Source organism: Fusarium falciforme, chromosome 5, assembly GCF_026873545.1.
Source record: "Fusarium falciforme chromosome 5, complete sequence".
Taxonomy (NCBI): domain Eukaryota; kingdom Fungi; phylum Ascomycota; class Sordariomycetes; order Hypocreales; family Nectriaceae; genus Fusarium; species Fusarium falciforme.
The window spans coordinates 3,320,499-3,334,859 of NC_070548.1; the positions used below are offsets into that span (position 1 = coordinate 3,320,499).

Consider the following 14,361-nt stretch of genomic DNA (forward strand, 5'->3'; position numbering starts at 1 on the left):
TGGATAGGCGTTGATGTAGACATGTTTACAGCCAGTGGCTGTTGATCAGGAGACGGGAGGAGAAAGTACTGACACACAGAGAGCCGCTGCAGGGAGACCTGGGGTGGGCTTCTCCTGTTAGCGGAGGATTTCCGGCTACCAATGGCTGCAGGTTACCCACCATAAAACGACGCTAGGCGGCAATGGGAGCGATGACAAGGGTCCAGGCGGGAAGTGTTGAAAAAGGCAATGAATCTGTTGAAAGCAAATGCAAACCATCAGCGAGTCTGGTAAAACAAAAAATGAGTGGTGATGGGTATGAAGAATGATTGTTGGATCAAAGAAGAATATTGTAGGCTGGATTCCTGTCAATAGTTAAGGCGCGAGCGAGCGAATGAATAAAGGACCACCAGCAGAGACCGCCAACAAATGCTGGAGCATCTTGAACCACGGTCGGACAAAGGCTCGAGCGCAGCCAGTTGGGCGACAAAGAAGACCCGGGAAACGGGATGGATAAGCTGGATGCCAAATTATGAACTGGCTTTTTGTCGACAGAGCTTTGTTTCTTGTGGCGATGGAATTGCCCTGCTCGTCGAGGCGAGGCATTGTAGAAAGATTTCTGATGGTGGGGCCACTGATCTCTGGATGCGTGCGCCTCCATTTAGCGTAGTCCCTGCTGCTGAGCCTGCCTGCGAGACTGTCGCGGCCTTGGCCGTTCTGGTTCTGGTGGTGCTGGCAACCTGAATGTTATCACCCGGCCCCCTGCACCAGGTCGCCCGACCAAGGCCTGCAACGTCGCAGAAGGACGCTCGCTCAATGGCTGGCGCGCCTTTTCCTGACTCTGGATGCCCTCTTTTTTATCAAACACTCGCCCGCGGCTTAGGTGCGCGTTCGCATCTAGGTTCGCCAGATTGCAGATACCTGGATTTCGTCACTGCGCTCAAGCCTGGAAGTCATGGTTACCCAGCCGCCGCAGCTCAGCTCTCTGCTGCAGCAAAGGCAAAGACAGCGCTGAGAAGCCTTTATCTCCAAAGCGAGTCTCCACGGCGGTGGTCACCAGCTCCTCATCTTGCAATTTTAAATGCTGCAGATTCCGAGTGGTTGATTCCATTCTTCATAGAGAAATCACAGATACAATGCTGCTTCTTTGATTCATGGTGATGGCGCAACGAGCCGCGAAGAATGACGCGACAGAGGTGATTGAGCGTGTTGTGGAGGGGAAGGGGGGATGGGGTTAAGGATTGGGCATACCCTGTGATTCAGACAAAGGATTCGATTCCGTGAGCAACTTGATCCGTCTTCCTACCCGCGAGGTGCAGAGAAAACCTGTCCCATCTGTATATTGCGCAAGTCGCTCGCCGCTTACAACATTATCGAACCGTAGGCGTGTCCTGTCGGGGAGGCAAATGATGATGGATAGCACAAGGGGCGACACGCCGAGGTCCGCCAGAGCAATGTGCAGTGCAGGCAGCAGACGCAGGCCAGATGGAGGACGTGAACGCGGAAGAATCGAATCGAAATCTTAAGCGCCACCAGTATCTACCGGCGCAGTTCGTCTGCCGAGCGCCGACGCTGCGTGCTGTCGCGATGAGTGATGCCGGCGTGCGGTTGTTGATGGAGTGTCGTCGAGAATAGGTAGAAAAAGAAGTCCTGGCGGCTTCGCAACTGAGGACCAAGACGTGTTGGACGATGGCCCCATTTCTCAGGCACAAACAACCATTTGGTCTCAGGCATGGCCCCACTCGTGTCTCAAGCACGGAGAACGGACAGGCCGCGCCTGCGCCTGCTCCCCCTGGAAGTCAGAAGCAACCGTCGGCCCTTGAATCGGTCCGTGCTCCAGCTTGCGCGCTGTCGGGAGCTATCAACTGAGCGCCTGGCAACCTACCTACTGTACGGTATCGTGGCCTCAAGCTGGCATTAAAACAACACGGCCCTTGACGTGAGGGTTCGGCTTGGCGCTTTGCAAGTAAGCTTTTCGTCTGCATAGGGTCAAAGTTTCCTCATTGCTTTTTTTGCGCACCCCCTCGACATTAGGGTGGCCAATATCTTCGCCCTTGTCAGGACAGCTCCTGAACTGCGCATCCCACTATCATCACCGCTTTGAGCTCCAACTTCGCCGACGTCATCTGCCACCATGGCCACCAAGGGGAACTCCCTGCGCGATCGCCAAATAGGTTTGTTATGAAACTCATATCTCCCTTGCTTCTATGTTAACAATACTCTAGCTTCTCTCAAGAAGATCCTCAACCTCAACGAGACGGTCGAGTCAGCCGAAGCCGACGAAGCGCTCGCAAACGGTCTGCTTGCCCCCGTCGCTCCCATCCTCGACGCCGACGGCAACCCCATCTGGAAGGTGTTGGTGTTTGATGATCTGGGCCGAGATGTCATCAGCAGTGTGATGCGTGTCAGTGACCTGCGGTCAATGGGTGTGACCATGCACATGTAGGTCAGTTAAGCGCATTCTTAGACAGTCAACTAACATCATGCGCAGGCACATTGGCAGCTCCAGACACCCGATCCCAGACGTCCCTGTCATCTATCTTCTCGAACCGAATGCGAAAAACCTCGAGGCCATCACTTCGGACTTGCAAAAGGGACTGTACTCGCCAGCCTACATCAACTTTCTCTCCTCCCTGCCCCGCGTCCTTCTCGAGGAGTTTGCGACACAGACAGCAGCCGCGGGAACTTCAGAGCACATCTCCCAGCTGTTCGACCAATATCTCAACTTCATCGTTGCCGAGCCGGACCTGTTTAGCTTAGGAATGCAGAACGAGCACACATATTGGGCTTTGAATAGTGCAGCAACAAGTGATGCCGAGCTTGACCGGGTGGTGGATAGAATCGTGAGCGGACTCTTCAGTGTTGTCGTTACTATGGGTATGATACTTGTCAAACATGATTGCCGTGTAGGAAGCTAATTATCTTTGCAGGCGTTATCCCCATCATTCGATGCCCCAAGGGCGCCGCGGCGGAGATGGTCGCTGCGCGACTTGACCGCAAGCTCCGAGATCACATTCTCAACTCCAAGGACAACCTATTCTCGGGTCCTCGACCAACCGCATCCTCTGGCACACCTTCCTCCCGACCCGTCCTAATTCTCCTAGACCGCAATGTCGACTTGATACCCATGCTGTCGCATTCTTGGACCTACCAGTCCCTGGTTCATGATGTTCTTAACATGAAGCTGAACCGAATCACAATCGAGGCTCCGGTGGAAGAGGGGAACCCAGCACGAGGCACATCGAAGAAGGGCTACGACTTGACCGCAAGCGACTTCTTCTGGGCCAAGAACGCTGGCAGCCCGTTCCCACAGGTGGCAGAGGATATTGACGCCGAATTAACCAAGTATAAGGAGGATACGGCTTCGATTACGAAAAAGACGGGCGTGACTGATCTGGAGGACCTCCAGAACGATACAAGCGCAAGCGCCCAACACCTCAAGGCGGCGATAACGTTGCTTCCCGAGATGAGAGAGCGCAAGGGCATCCTCGACATGCACATGAACATCCTGGCAGCCTTGTTGACAGGCATCAAGGACCGCCAACTGGACAACTACTTCCAACTCGAAGAGGGTATCGTCAAGCAGACCAAGGCCCAGATCATGGAGATCATCAAGGATGACAACAAGGGCACTAACCCTGTCGACAAGCTGCGACTGTTTATCATCTGGTATCTGAGCACCGAACAGGAGGTCGGCCGAGTGGAATTTGAAGGCCTAGAGAAGGCTCTCGCAGAAGCAGGCGCAGACGTCTCATCTCTGCCCTACGTCCGACAGTAAGGATTTTCAGTTCAGCTTCTTTATTCACACTTGCTAACAGATAACTAGGGTTCGCGCAACCACCAAGATGACACAACTGACAACAATCAACAACACAACTCAGCCAGCCCAATCGTCAGACCTCTTTGGGCGATTCTCATCCATGTCATCCCGCCTGACTGATCGCCTCAAGGAATCCGGCGTACCCACCGGCCTGTCTTCCAACTTTGAGAGTCTCATCAGCGGCGTCAAGAACTTCCTTCCTGCCGATCGTGATTTTACTGTCACCAAGATCGTTGAGTCGATTATGGATCCTTCATCGGCTTCTTCGTCTGCGATCGCCAAGACGGAGCACTATCTCTACTTTGATCCTCGATCCGCCAATGCTCGGGGTACCATGCCTCCCCCAAGTGCGGTGCGTTCCGGGGCGGGAGCTAGCACACCAGGTGGTATGCCAGGTTCGCAAGCACCCGGACAGACGGCCAGCTTTGGTCAGCGCCGACAAGGATTTAGCGAGGCAGTGGTGTTTACCGTTGGCGGTGGAAGCATGGACGAATATGGAAACTTGCAAGAGTGGGTAGGCCGAGCTGGAGGAGACAAGGCCAAGAAGAGGGTCGTTTATGGCAGCACTGAAATGGTGAATGCCGCAGAATTCATTGCACAAGAGCTGGACAGGTTAGGAAAGGAGGTGGCATCGTGATACTCCTGAGTGTTTGAGAATAGATTAATGAATCCTGTCTTGGTATGGCCGGGGTGATTGGGCATGTAGTTTGGGACCTTTGAATCGTGACATGATTCAAAGACGCAGAAAATCCATTGGAAAATTGAGCTCAAGGCAAAATGTTCGCTTTGGCAGCACCCGTGACTTATTCTGTGTCGCATGAAGCTTTGGTGATTCTATGGCCATTTCGGGAAAATGATGATCCGAGGTCGGCTCGTTGGATCGCCCTGACTCCATCCAGACCTCACCAATTGGAAGGACCCAGAGGCAGGACGCCCTTGCGGCTGCTTCAGTGGAAGCTACGTACCGATCCGAGAACAACACCTCAGGTCCAGTGCGAAGGCGCCCCCAAATCTCGATAGCTGGCAAAAACCCTTCTCTCCTCCATTGGATTGCTTCTCATCAGCATTTAGTCCATCGCCATCTCGAGTCCCTCATCCAGCCTCCACGCGTCCAAGCACATCTTTCAACACCATCTCCATTGAGACGTCGCGTTTTCTCCATCCCGGTCGCGTCCAAAGAGCCGCTCACCATGGACGAGGCCCCCGTCAAGGCCGAGGGCGGCACCCGCCATCGCGCCGGCTACAAGTCGTACAAGAAGAAGTATAGAAAGATGCGCATCGTCTTTGACCAGAAGATGCATGACGGCGAGGAGCTACATAAGCAGGAGGACAAGGCGGCTGCGCTCGTGAAGCGCCTGGCCGTGGAGAATGAGTAGGCCATCACCCAACAGCCCCCAGCCTTGCGCGCATCATCACTGACCTGTCCCTTTTCCTCTTGGACAGCCGCCTATTGGACATATTACTCGAAATCAACAACTCGCCTCAAATCCCCCCCGAAAAGCAGATCGACCTCTCGCTCGAGCCCTCGTCTGACCCCAAGGCATTAGTACTGCCCCTTGATCGGGACCATGCGGACCGAAAGGAAAAGCCAGGAAAGAAACTCGAAGATCTCATCAATGGCGTGCCGCACTCATCATACAGCAATGCTAAGGAAACCCTACCGGCCATCATCAGCGAGCTGAAGGCCCCTGAAGGCGAATCGCATCCTTCCGATTTTTTGTCCGCCGATGACATTGACAACTACATCTATGAACTCGACACCAGCATCGACCCAGAATCAACCATCCCAACGCTCGCTCCCCGCGCGCATCCAAACACACACCAGCCTACGAACCCACACCTTAAGAACCCAACCAGCGTAACAAACTGGCTGCGCAAGCACGCCCCGAAGATCTTCCTACAGGACGGCGAAACTCACGGCGATGCTGATGACGGTGAAGGCGGTCACACTGGGGGACGTAAGACACGAGGCACTCGGGGCGAGCGCGGCGGTCGGGCCAGCACAAGGGGTAAACGTGTCAGCGCCGCAGCTCGCGCCTCGGCGGCAGCAGATCGCGGCGACTGGGACGCCAGCATGGACGAGGACCCCGACTTTGCTTCAACACCCGTGGGCAGAGGCAAGCGCAAGAGGAACGATGACGATACCGGCTACAAACCTCGCGGTTCGTCGACACGACCGAGTAAGAAGAAGCGCAAGAGCGAAGTCGACGGAACGCCCAGCGTGCGCAAGTCCAAGAAGGAGGCTGCTGCGGCCCGAGATGACTAGTACCGCGCGATCAGCTTCTAAAGATGGCCCTTTGCTCTTTTTCCTCTCTGGGTGGCCTTATTCTTGAAGCGAAAATAGCCACCTGATGAAAGAGAGACTGAGCTTGTGGCCTTTGTATTACTACCTTTCAACCCAACAACCACGGACAGCATCCGGCATGTACACACCTGCCAGGGCAAAGTACATACTGCCATAATTCCAAATGCCATGCCCTCCACACCGCGGTGGATACCCGGCCAGCCGGGCCATCCAGATCGGGACAATCCGGAGACTCACCGGGCATACGGGGATATCATCCTCATCACTGAACCCGCCTACGCTAGCCCCCGGGGGGGCATTTTTCATTATCCATCTACACGTGCGGTCTTAAGCCGAGGCATTCCTTTGCGAAGGTGGGAAAACAAACAACAAATGACTGGGAGGGAGGGGGAAACAGGGGAACCGGGGTTTCTGTTTGGGTGAACTTTGTGGGCTTTTTTGGGGATTTCTAGATTCATCTGCATTTTCCTTACAGGGGTTGCTTGGGCTTGCTGCCAGGCTACGGACAAATACCGAAGTTTGACAAGAGCACAAGAAGCAAAAGAGGCGTTCGAGCGGCATCTAGGGGCATAGCTACATCCTCATGTACATGTGAGAGAGGTGCGGGACGGACAAGAGGGCCCAATGGTTTTGCTTCAAGGCAACTACTTTTGGCTTTGGCGTTGGTCGTATGACTCCTCTGACCCCCTTCTCCCGCTACCAAGAGGGCTAGGAGCAGCGCGCTGTGTCATAATGTACGTATGCACAATGGGACAGCAGGGAACAAGAACGAGGTCGGTATCCAGGGATTGGAGTCTGCAAAAACTATAAAGCAGGGCTGGGTAGCCCATCTTATCTTTATGTACCCAAGAGCAACCAGGAGTCTTCTATCTACATTGCCTGCCTGCTTGTCTTCCAATACATGACACACGAGATTCGGTCGTGCCGTCCCCCTCGAAACCCTTTTCCTTCTTTTTCCAAAAGCCCGTTCGTTTCGTTTCCTTATCATACCATAGTAACGATGGAGGTATACTCTGCATGATTCGTTGCCTTGTTGCCCGTGTTCATACAGGGGAATCTTCATGTGCATGTTTGCTCCTTGACGATGCCGACTTCATGCAAGCCGGCGAGGCATTGCAATCGACAACCACGAGAGAGACAATGCTCTCTCACTCGCCGAGAAGCCGAGGTTCGATGCTGGCCAGCCACTAACAACACGTCCGACGCCGATTCTCATATCCTTCATGAAAGAAATGGCGACTCTTGTGGGTGGAAAAGAGAGACCAAGAGAGTGAGGAGGATGTAGGGATGTGTGAGAGGGTGAAGAGGGGGTGTGGGGAGGAGGAGAGAAGTTGTCAAGACATTTACAGCTTCTCCTTGATGATGTTCTTCATGCGGCGCTCAACAGCGTTGAGGTACTCGGTGGTGGTGACATAGTCCTCACGGCCAGTCTTGCCGCAGGCAAGGGCAAGATCCTTGGTCATGATACCATCAACATCGACGGTGTCAATGCAGGCCTGCTCGAGGCTCTCGGCGAAGGAGACAACCTCGGGCTGGTCGTCGAGCTTGCCACGCTGGATGAGACCACGGGTCCAGGCGAAGATGGAGGCAATGGGGTTGGTGGAGGTCTCGTTGCCCTTCTGGTGCTCGCGGTAGTGGCGAGTGACGGTGCCGTGGGCAGCCTCGGACTCGAAGGTCTTGCCATCAGGGGTGATGAGGACCGAGGTCATGAGACCAAGGGAGCCGAAGCCCTGAGCGACAATGTCGGACTGGACATCACCGTCGTAGTCTGGGAGTTGTGTTAGTTGCTATCATTGGAGGACGTCAAGTGACGAATCAATTGAATCGTGTCAAGCGACATGAATTCATGAGTTCGCACAAGTGTGCAGCATCAAGGAGAAGACTCACTCTTGAGGGCCATGATGTAACCACCAGAGCTCTTGATCATCTGGGCGACCATGTCGTCAATGAGACGGTGCTCATACCAGATCTTCTTGGCCTCGAACTCGGCCTTGTACTGGGTGTCGTAGAGCTCCTGGAAGATATCCTTGAAGCGGCCATCGTACTTCTTGAGGATGGTGTTCTTGGTGCTCATGTAGAGGGGAAGGCCCTTGTCAAGAGCCAGCTTGAAAGAGGCGTGGGCGAAGCCAGTGATGGACTCGTCGGTGTTGTACTGGGTCTGGGCGACACCACCGCCGTTCTTGAACTGGAAGACCTCAATCTCCTGGGGCTCACCACCCTCGGGGGTGTAGACCATGGAGAGCTTGCCAGGGCCGGGCAGGACAGCATCCTTGGCGCGGTACTGGTCACCGAAGGCGTGTCGGCCAATGATGATGGGCTTCTTCCAGCCAGGGACGAGACGGGGAATGCGGGGGATGACAATGGGCTCACGGAAGACGGTACCACCGAGGGCATTTCGGATGGTTCCGTTGGGGGAAAGCCACACTAGAGCATGTAAGTCAGCTGGGTTTCATTCTTCACGTTTTGGTTCATCACGGAGCATCTCATTCGTCATGTTTCTGCCCTCACTTTCTCCTCATCATGTGTGCGGGGGTGGCGATTGGTGGGGGAGATTGCAGAGAGCTGCAAGATGCAACTCGGGCTAGGCTAGGGACAGAAGGGAACTCACTCTGCTTCAGCTTGAACTCCTCGACTCGGGCCTCGTCGGGGGTGATGGTGGCGCACTTGACACCGACCTGGTACTTCTTGATGGCCTCGGCGGCATCAATGGTGACCTGGTCGTTGGTCTCGTCACGGTACTCAAGACCAAGGTCATAGTACTTGAGGTCGATGTCGAGGTAGGGGTAGATGAACTTGTCCTTGATGGACTGCCAGATGATGCGGGTCATCTCATCGCCATCGAGCTCGACGACGGGGTTCTTGACCTTGATCTTGGGGGTAGCGGAAGCCATTGTGCGGACGGCGAAGGGGGAGATGGTCTGGACGGCACCGAAGGAAGCGCGGATAGGACGAACGGCGATCGGAGAGGAAGAAGCAAAGGCGGCACGGCGCAGCGAAGACGATAGAAGAGACCTCGGGATGGCGGAGGCGAGGGCAACAGCGGGCATGATGGGCGAGAAGAGAAGAAGAGGGCGGGAAGCAAAAGAAGAATCCGATATAAAAGGGTCTCAAAAGACAACTGGCAAGGCCGGGCTCGGGAGTCGTCGCCGGTAACTTGGATTGGGCAACAGGCAAACGGGGAAGGCGCGAGTCCGTCTGAGGATACCTAAGGTCGGTAATTTGCTGCTTTGCTGCACACCTCAGGCGCGGGGTGTAATGCGGAACGACGGACGGTCGGAGGAGGGAAGGAGCCTACGAGGGGACGAGGGGGGGCGTGCGTGTGAGAGGTGCCTTCCTTTGGGGTTAGGCAGTTGCTTCGGGAGGGGGAAGGTGCAAGGTGCAGCGCTTCAACCGAGGAAGTGGCCCGGTTACTGCTTGACGCAAACGCAGGAAGGCGGCGACCGAGAGGAAAACCGACCGACGATGCGGCGATGCGACGGCGATGCGACGGGATATGGGGAACGACGATGGCGTTTCCCCCCAATGAGATGGAGTGGATTTGATGGGAACGGTTTGGTAGGCACCGCTTTTTTTCTCGTCTGGGCCGAGCTAGTGCGAGAATCTAGGCGCAGAGAGAGAGAGGAAAGCTGGGGAATCGTTAGACCTTTGCGTCAGCCGCTGGGAGGAGCCGTGCAGATGGAGAATGATGCCATGCGCCGGCGGGAAGAAGATGCAGTGAGTGTTTTCTTTCTGCTTCCTTGTGTTCCCTTTGGGGGAGGAGCTCCCGGAGTCGAGAAAGGCATTGGGGGAGGCTAAAAAGAGAGAAGGGGGAGTGAGGTTTGAAGCCAGAAAGGTGCGGTTCTCGTTGGTCAATGACGAGACGCAGAGCATAGATGATGATGTCTTGTGGCTGGTTGATGAGGCTCTACTAGCGAGCAACCCAATCCGAGAATGGAGATTCGACTTACAAGTCCTTTTGAAGCTGTTTTTGCTTGCTTTTCCGGTTCGCGTTCTCTTTCTCAAAGCTGATGATGATGGTCTGAGAACTGTGATGGTTCGAGAAACTGGGGTTCTACCGAGCTCGAGTAAAAAAAGGACAGAACTCAATGATCCGACAACGGACTGCCGAGTGGGAATCACGTCGGTTTTTCCTTCTTAGCCTTCTGGGGTCATTTCTTCCTGGGTCGGCGCGACACGCCGAAGACGGCACAGAAGCGGGAATAAGGTAAAAAACGTGGCTGATCTTGTTAGACGGATGCGACAGGGGTCTAGCTACATAGATTTGGCGTCCTTTTTCTGATTAATGTCTCCTCCAGATGAAGCTCAAGCTGCGCTCGTCTTTTGCATCTCGCGATGATTTCCAGGCGGAGTGCACATCTCGCCAACCCGGACTCTTCGGCTCTCAAAATTACGTTTCCCCCTTCAGGGTGTGCCTCGAGTAGCCCAGACCTCTTTTCTTCATCATTGCCAGGGTCCTTTGGGGATGCCAGCCTCGGGACCTGACCGAGCTGGGGCGCCCTTATGAACATCTGCAACCAGAGAAAAAGGCGCTTCTCAGACTTCTAGCCAGTGCCCAGCCTCGACGGTTAGCACTAGTGTCGATTCCGCGTGGGACCCCCAGTGCTTGTTGGGGGGGCTTTGGAGCAGAAGCGGGCCCTCTTCTGTTTTGCCTCCCCCTCTTGCATGACAGCTGGGTTTCGCCCTCGCCTCGGGATTGCTATGGCCGAGCCTGAAAGCGACGATGCTTTGTCAGTCGAGGGTGTTGCTAATTCCAGTGGGCGTCACTAATCAAACTCGATCCGGGGGGAGGTTGGCGTTCCGAAAGGGGCAATTCCTCCTGTCCAAAGCCATCTATAACCATCACCACCAAGGACGGCAGAGTGTCTCGTGAGGATATGCGGAGTCGGCTTGTTTACTCGGCTCTTATAAAGCCAATTGGCAGTTGCAATCCGGATACAACACACCGCTCCCCGGCAACCCTCCACCCCGCCGCGCGGGAGAGGGGGGGAAAATGAACGCTAATCCGGGCCCTTCAGCTCGGCGCCGTCCGAATCTCCGTTCTCCGTCTCGGATCTCCGGTGGGGGACCCGCTCTCCGCGCCGTGATCGGGGGGAAGGGCGAGATGCGGAACACCTTGTTGTCGCATTTGCCGCCCGAATGAAAGGAAAGCTATTCCGATGCGTAGCAGGAGGGGCGGATGTGAGAATCCCGACTGGAAACTCAGCCGCTTTTAATATTTAGCAGCATTATCCGTGCCATGGATGGGTTCTCCCGATGAGGTCTGGGAGACCAAAGAACCGAAATAGTCTTCTAACCCGATAGTCTTGGGTTTTTTACTTCTATATCCAAACAAAGCATTCTAGGAAGGCGGCCATTGAGGAAGACTCGCAGCTTCGCTGCACGACCTTGGTGTACAACTCAGGACTTCTCCCGTCTTGATGTTATGCCCATCCGCTCTCCGGAAAAGCGTCCGAAGCTGTAGCAGCTTCGGATTTGACTGCACATCTAATATCTGTAAGTCAAGGCAAATTTTACGCCGCCACGCCTTCTACAACCGAAGCAAGGCAGAGAAAGGCAAAGGAAAATAAAATATGACACCAGCACGAGAGTATCACAAAGGATTAATAGACAGATCCAGCTCCCATCGAGCACAAAACGTGGTCACAACACAACCCACAGGGTAGGCGACAATTGTGGAACACTTCCGAGCCTCGGAAGACAAGCCCGAACTTATAACAAGACACTACCGAGCATTGCATTCACGATCATCAAGGTCCTACACAGTCCTGGTGTTCCTATAGTACACGATTCTTTCCCAGCTACACCCTGTTACATGATATCCATAATGCCCAAGTCCCACCAGCTTACACATCAAAAATCTCGCCGACGCCCTCATTCCCGCCTCTTCGGTTCTCGACAATATCCAGCCTCCACCCCTCCCAGTGCTTTAGCGATCGCTTAATCTCCTTGATCCGCTCGATCCGCTTCTTCGACTCCTCCTCCTGGGCCTTGCGGAACGCCTCCTCGTCAAAGTCCATGTCATCATCATCAAGGAATTCATCATCGTTACCACCTGCCAGGGCATTGAGTCCGCTTGTCAGGAATTCGCCAATGCCACCCGGCCCAGACTTTCTCCGCTGAGTTGGCGAGATCGCATGTCCTGGCGAAAGGTCGACATCGTGGAAACCTGGGCTTGTCGCCTCCAGCTCACGTCGCTTGCCAATCCATGCCCCACTACGAAGCTCATGAACCTCGCTCTCAAGAGCCCGGATCTTTCTCTCAAGCTTCTGACGTTCTTCGTCCTCAAGCTCATCAACGCCCTCGTCATCCAGCCCACCACCTCCCTCGAGAGACCTGCGGCCTCGAAGTTTCGTATTCTCACTCTCAAGCTTCTCGAGCTTCGACCGCAAGTCAGTCGCGTCTCGTTCCGCCTTCTCCTTCTCCTTCTTCAGTGCTTGTAATCGTGAATCTTGCTCCTTGTGCAATGTCGTAAGAGTCGTAGCTTTCTTCTCCAAAGCCTCGACCTTCTTCTCGAGCTCATCGCGAGCATTGTTGGATTCCTCGAGTTCATGCTCCAGAGTCTTGAGCTTGGTCTCAGCGCTAGTTCGTTCGCTACCTTCTCGAACGGCCTTCTCTGTCGTCCGCTCGAGGTTGCGCTTCAAGTCCTGAAGCTCACGCTGTGCCTTGCCCGCCGCAGCCTCTGCCCGTGCTACTTTATCCTCCAAGGCGGTAATCTGCTCCTTCTCAGAAGATGAGCCACTGGCATGTCGCTCAGCTTGCGCCCTGAGCTTTGAGATCTCAATCTCCATCGACTCGATGGTGGCCGACTTTGCGTCAAGCTCAGCCTTTAGGTCAGCAGGAGGCGTAGACAGGGACATGGATGGCCGATGCGCGTGGCCAGAGCCCCGCGATACTTGTTGCTGAAGCTGCGAGTTCTGACGCTGCAAAGCGGCAAGCTGGGTCCTCTGTAACATGTGTTAGTGAGCTTGCAGATTGATGTTGCGATGCGCAAAATGAGCCTCTTACCAGACTGTCGCAGAGTCCGTCTTCGGGGCCACCCGTCTTGACATGGTCATCGCCGTCGTCCTCCCGGATGTCTGCCAGCTCATCTTCAGCCTTTTTCCACCTCTTTTCCGACTCGGCGGCTTCCTTGGCTAGGCGCTTATTCTCTTTCTCGAGCTCTTCGATTCTGGCCACATGCTTTCTGTAAATATCCGGCGCAGTGTCGCCATCGGGGCTGAAAGGGCCGGGAGATATAGCACCACCAGGGGGGATGGATCCCGCGCGGAATGATGTAGACCTCAGCTTCGACTGCTGGGCCAAGGATGGAGCAGCTGAAGATGGTTCATCTTCATCGTCGTTCCCTGGCGCTTCAGCATCGTCTTTGGGTGTCTCTTTAGGCTTGTCTTCGGTTTTCTCTGTGGGCGCTTCCTCGGTGGACTTCTCGTCGGTTGGAGGGGGGGCATCGGCGGAGCCCTCTGGCTCAGTTGCTGGGGTCTCAGCAGCCTCTTGCTTGGTCTTCTTGGATGCGCTGCCCTTCTTCTTGCTCTTCTTCAGTTGCTCGACCTGAAACGACCACGGGTCAGCTTGCTACATGGTTGGCAACGGGAGGAAGGGAGGGGTGCACGAACGCGCTTCTTGGCCGCGGCGATCTTCTCCTGGCGGGCCTTTTCGTCGGCGTCAGCCATGGTGAGTCGGGGTACTGCACGTGTATAGTTCGGATTAGGAGAGACGCGTGGTAAGTTTGATGTCGGCGTTGTTGAAATGTGTCGTTTAGATCGGGCTTGGATACTGTAGGTTGGTAGGTACGTGTTGGTGGCAGCTCCACACTCAAGGGAGCTCCGTCATCCTGCTGAAGCTTAGTTGGCCTGTGCAGGGGCCGTGTAATCGGTGCATGTTTCAATTATCGACACTGTGTAAACACCATCGCCTCGCCTCTCGCGTCTCTCTTTGGATCTGTTTTGACTGGAAGGCTTTACGTTGGATCATAATATAATGGTTGATCTCTCAATGAGGCGTATAGAAAAAGCCGAGCCTCCCAAAACTTATGAGTTTGCTGGGTGCCGATAGTTCAGCCTCTTATTCGCACTCCTATTTGGTCTAGATCCTTGACTCACTTACATCACCCTAATGAGGAGAAGCTTCCATAACCAGTTTGAGAACTTAGTAAACCTCAATTTTCATCTTTTAATTGGATATAAGCTGGGATATCCATACAAAGTTTTGATTCTGTTGGGTTCCAATGCCAGGCTCAACCCAGGGGTCTATGTACCTACCC

General features: G+C 54.6%; 4 protein-coding genes across 4 annotated transcripts; 2 read left to right on the forward strand and 2 right to left on the reverse strand.

The window, feature by feature from the left end:
• Nucleotides 1-2,113: 2,113 nt before the first annotated feature.
• On the forward strand, nt 2,114-4,436 carry NCS54_00725000 (Hypothetical protein; the record flags this gene model as incomplete). The annotated part of the gene is made up of 5 exons (XM_053152681.1): nt 2,114-2,153; nt 2,205-2,421; nt 2,471-2,856; nt 2,910-3,753; nt 3,806-4,436. 5 exons carry the CDS (start codon nt 2,114-2,116, stop codon nt 4,434-4,436), a joined length of 2,118 nt encoding a protein of 705 aa, XP_053008656.1.
• A 319-nt stretch (nt 4,437-4,755) lies between these two features.
• NCS54_00725100 (Hypothetical protein) lies at nt 4,756-6,065 on the forward strand (the record flags this gene model as incomplete). Its single annotated transcript, XM_053152682.1, has 2 exons — nt 4,756-5,171; nt 5,243-6,065. The coding sequence occupies exons 1-2, from the start codon at nt 4,990-4,992 to the stop codon at nt 6,063-6,065; spliced, it is 1,005 nt and encodes a 334-aa protein (XP_053008657.1). The 5' UTR covers nt 4,756-4,989.
• A 1,382-nt stretch (nt 6,066-7,447) lies between these two features.
• On the reverse strand, nt 7,448-9,151 carry NCS54_00725200 (Isocitrate dehydrogenase [NADP]; the record flags this gene model as incomplete). Its single annotated transcript, XM_053152683.1, has 3 exons — nt 7,448-7,872; nt 7,992-8,528; nt 8,713-9,151. The coding sequence occupies 3 exons, from the start codon at nt 9,149-9,151 to the stop codon at nt 7,448-7,450; spliced, it is 1,401 nt and encodes a 466-aa protein (XP_053008658.1).
• Nucleotides 9,152-11,947: 2,796 nt separating this feature from the next.
• NCS54_00725300 (Hypothetical protein) lies at nt 11,948-13,771 on the reverse strand (the record flags this gene model as incomplete). Its single annotated transcript, XM_053152684.1, has 3 exons — nt 11,948-13,048; nt 13,110-13,649; nt 13,715-13,771. The coding sequence occupies 3 exons, from the start codon at nt 13,769-13,771 to the stop codon at nt 11,948-11,950; spliced, it is 1,698 nt and encodes a 565-aa protein (XP_053008659.1).
• Between the last annotated feature and the right edge of the window lie 590 nt (nt 13,772-14,361).